This window comes from Apis dorsata, unplaced genomic scaffold (assembly GCF_000469605.1).
Source record: "Apis dorsata unplaced genomic scaffold, Apis dorsata 1.3 scaffold_390, whole genome shotgun sequence".
Lineage (NCBI taxonomy): Eukaryota > Metazoa > Arthropoda > Insecta > Hymenoptera > Apidae > Apis > Apis dorsata.
The window spans coordinates 526,914-529,048 of NW_006263651.1; the positions used below are offsets into that span (position 1 = coordinate 526,914).

The 2,135-nt window shown below is 27.2% G+C and overlaps 1 protein-coding gene across 1 annotated transcript in view; it reads left to right on the plus strand.

Moving 5' to 3' along the window:
* LOC102678726 (heat shock factor protein-like) overlaps window positions 1-2,135 on the plus strand; it is a 10,303-nt gene that overhangs the window by 5,144 nt on the left and 3,024 nt on the right. Inside the window, exons 8-11 of the mRNA XM_031512120.1 lie at window positions 1-105; window positions 1,136-1,241; window positions 1,303-1,396; window positions 1,473-1,717. The exon at window positions 1-105 is cut by the window's left edge and continues 22 nt beyond it. Of these exons, the coding sequence (XP_031367980.1) occupies window positions 1-105; window positions 1,136-1,241; window positions 1,303-1,396; window positions 1,473-1,702 (535 nt within the window). The 3' untranslated portion in view covers window positions 1,703-1,717. The remainder of the gene's footprint in view (window positions 106-1,135; window positions 1,242-1,302; window positions 1,397-1,472; window positions 1,718-2,135) is intronic.

Sequence of the window (2,135 nt, forward strand, 5' to 3'; positions counted from 1 at the left end):
AAAAGACAACTGCAATGGAGCAAGCACAAGCAATTCAAAAAATTTATCTCTAAGTTGTGTCATTTCTTCTGGCATGTGTGACGCTGCTTACAGGTTAGGTTCAATGTAAGTTCAACAGACCATGGGTAAAAAAAATGTTGAGTGCTGCACATTCCACTTATCTATAGTGGAACTTCTTAATCAAAAAACAGAGGTGGGAGCCAATTTATCTCTATTCGCATTACAATCAGAAAGGTTTCAATTTATAACATTCTACTAATAATAATTTGATGACTTTTTATTAGATCTCTAAATGGTTGCCTATGATCTTTAGGGATTTCACGATATTCCATAAAATCTGAAGAATAGAGGATTCTTGGTATCATTTTTCATATATATTCCAAATTATTATAATTTCTTTGTTATCAATTTTAATACTTCTACTTGATTTAAAGAAAATCACAAAAATTTAATATTCAATTTCTTAAAAAAAGTTTATTTTAAATTAAAAGTAATGAATATGAATTTATATAAATTATATANATATTTACATGAAACTATTTTTATCTTTTATATACCTATGATATATTTGGTAATTGTAGTGTTACGATTGTTAGATCCTCATTTAGCTTATAACATAATTGTTCTATTAGTTATTCATCTTATTTTTTGGTTTCTAAAGGTCAATTTGGTTTGAATATTTCTGAATATAAATTATTAATTTAAACTAATATAAAACGTTTCGGAAGTCGTGCACTGCAAAAATTGCCAATATTTTATTAATGTTGCAAAATAATATATATAATAATAATATTGAAAAAATACTCGATCTCTTTCTTATAAATTTTTTTGATTTGATTGCATAAGTAGCAATTATAAAAAAATTATTAATTTTTATTTTATATTGGATAAGTATTCTATTTTATTACTTTGTTGAGTCAAATATTTTTTTAACTTAAAAAAAGAGAAATAAAAATATTAATTAATTTAATTAATTAAATTAAAAATCTGCTTATGGAGTCATTCAAACATATAGAAAGATTGTACATTTCAGGATGAATATTGAAAGGATTTACAACGTTTTCCTTTTTGATTCACAAAGTATGGACTTTAATATGTTTATACATTTTGATCTACTTTAAATAATTCTGTATAGGGAGGAAATGGATAATCATCTCGAAACAATGCAAACGGAATTGGACAATCTCCGTGAAATCTTACGTAGCGAGGGTTACAGTATTGATGCAAATACACTTCTTGGTGTAAGTAATTTAATGAATAAAATAAACAATTTTTTGTTTATTAATTAATATACATTTTCAGTTATTTGGAGCGGATGATCCAATGTCGTTCGGTATGCCAGTTAATCCAGAATTAAATCCACATTCTGAGAAAGAGGAAGATGATCATGCTAATGGTAAAATTTCCAATTGTAATTATAATTATTTAAATATTATTAAAAATCTAACTAAATATTTTTAATTTACTTATAGTTGCAGAAAATATTAGTGGAACAAGTGGTGGTGAACTTATGGCATATAATCCTACTTCAAATTTATTAGATTTCGACGATGACATTTTCTTGAATGCCACATCTCCTGTAACTAGCACGGCAGGTGATACAGCTACGACCAGTCTTTATACCTCGGATCCTCTCGATTTGGAGGATAACAAAGTTTCACTCCTCAATTCTTTAACAAATGATGTAAACACTTCATCATAAAGTCTTATTCTTATGGTAAGTTTCACAATGATCTATTAATCAATAAATTTTTTTTATATTTAATAAGCAATCATTTTATTTGAAGAAAAAAAGAAAAGAAATACTTTTATTATCATGTAAGATGATTGTTCACGTATTAGAATATGCAGTTTTTTGTTGTATATTGATCCAAAATTATATTAAAAAACTTGTGTATATATGTTTCAAATAGTTGGTCACTTAACGCATCCTCGCTAAAATAAATATCGAATTTTTCCGTGCAGAGTTCTTCTCCGAAGTTCAACGTCTTTTCAAAAAAGAAATTGTCTTAGGATAGATTTTTTTGCAGGTTCAGATCACTGTTGCGTCCAATGCTTTGGTTTCAGTATCTTTTAGTCTCGATGGATCGTCACGACACACACACACACACACACACACACACACACACACACAC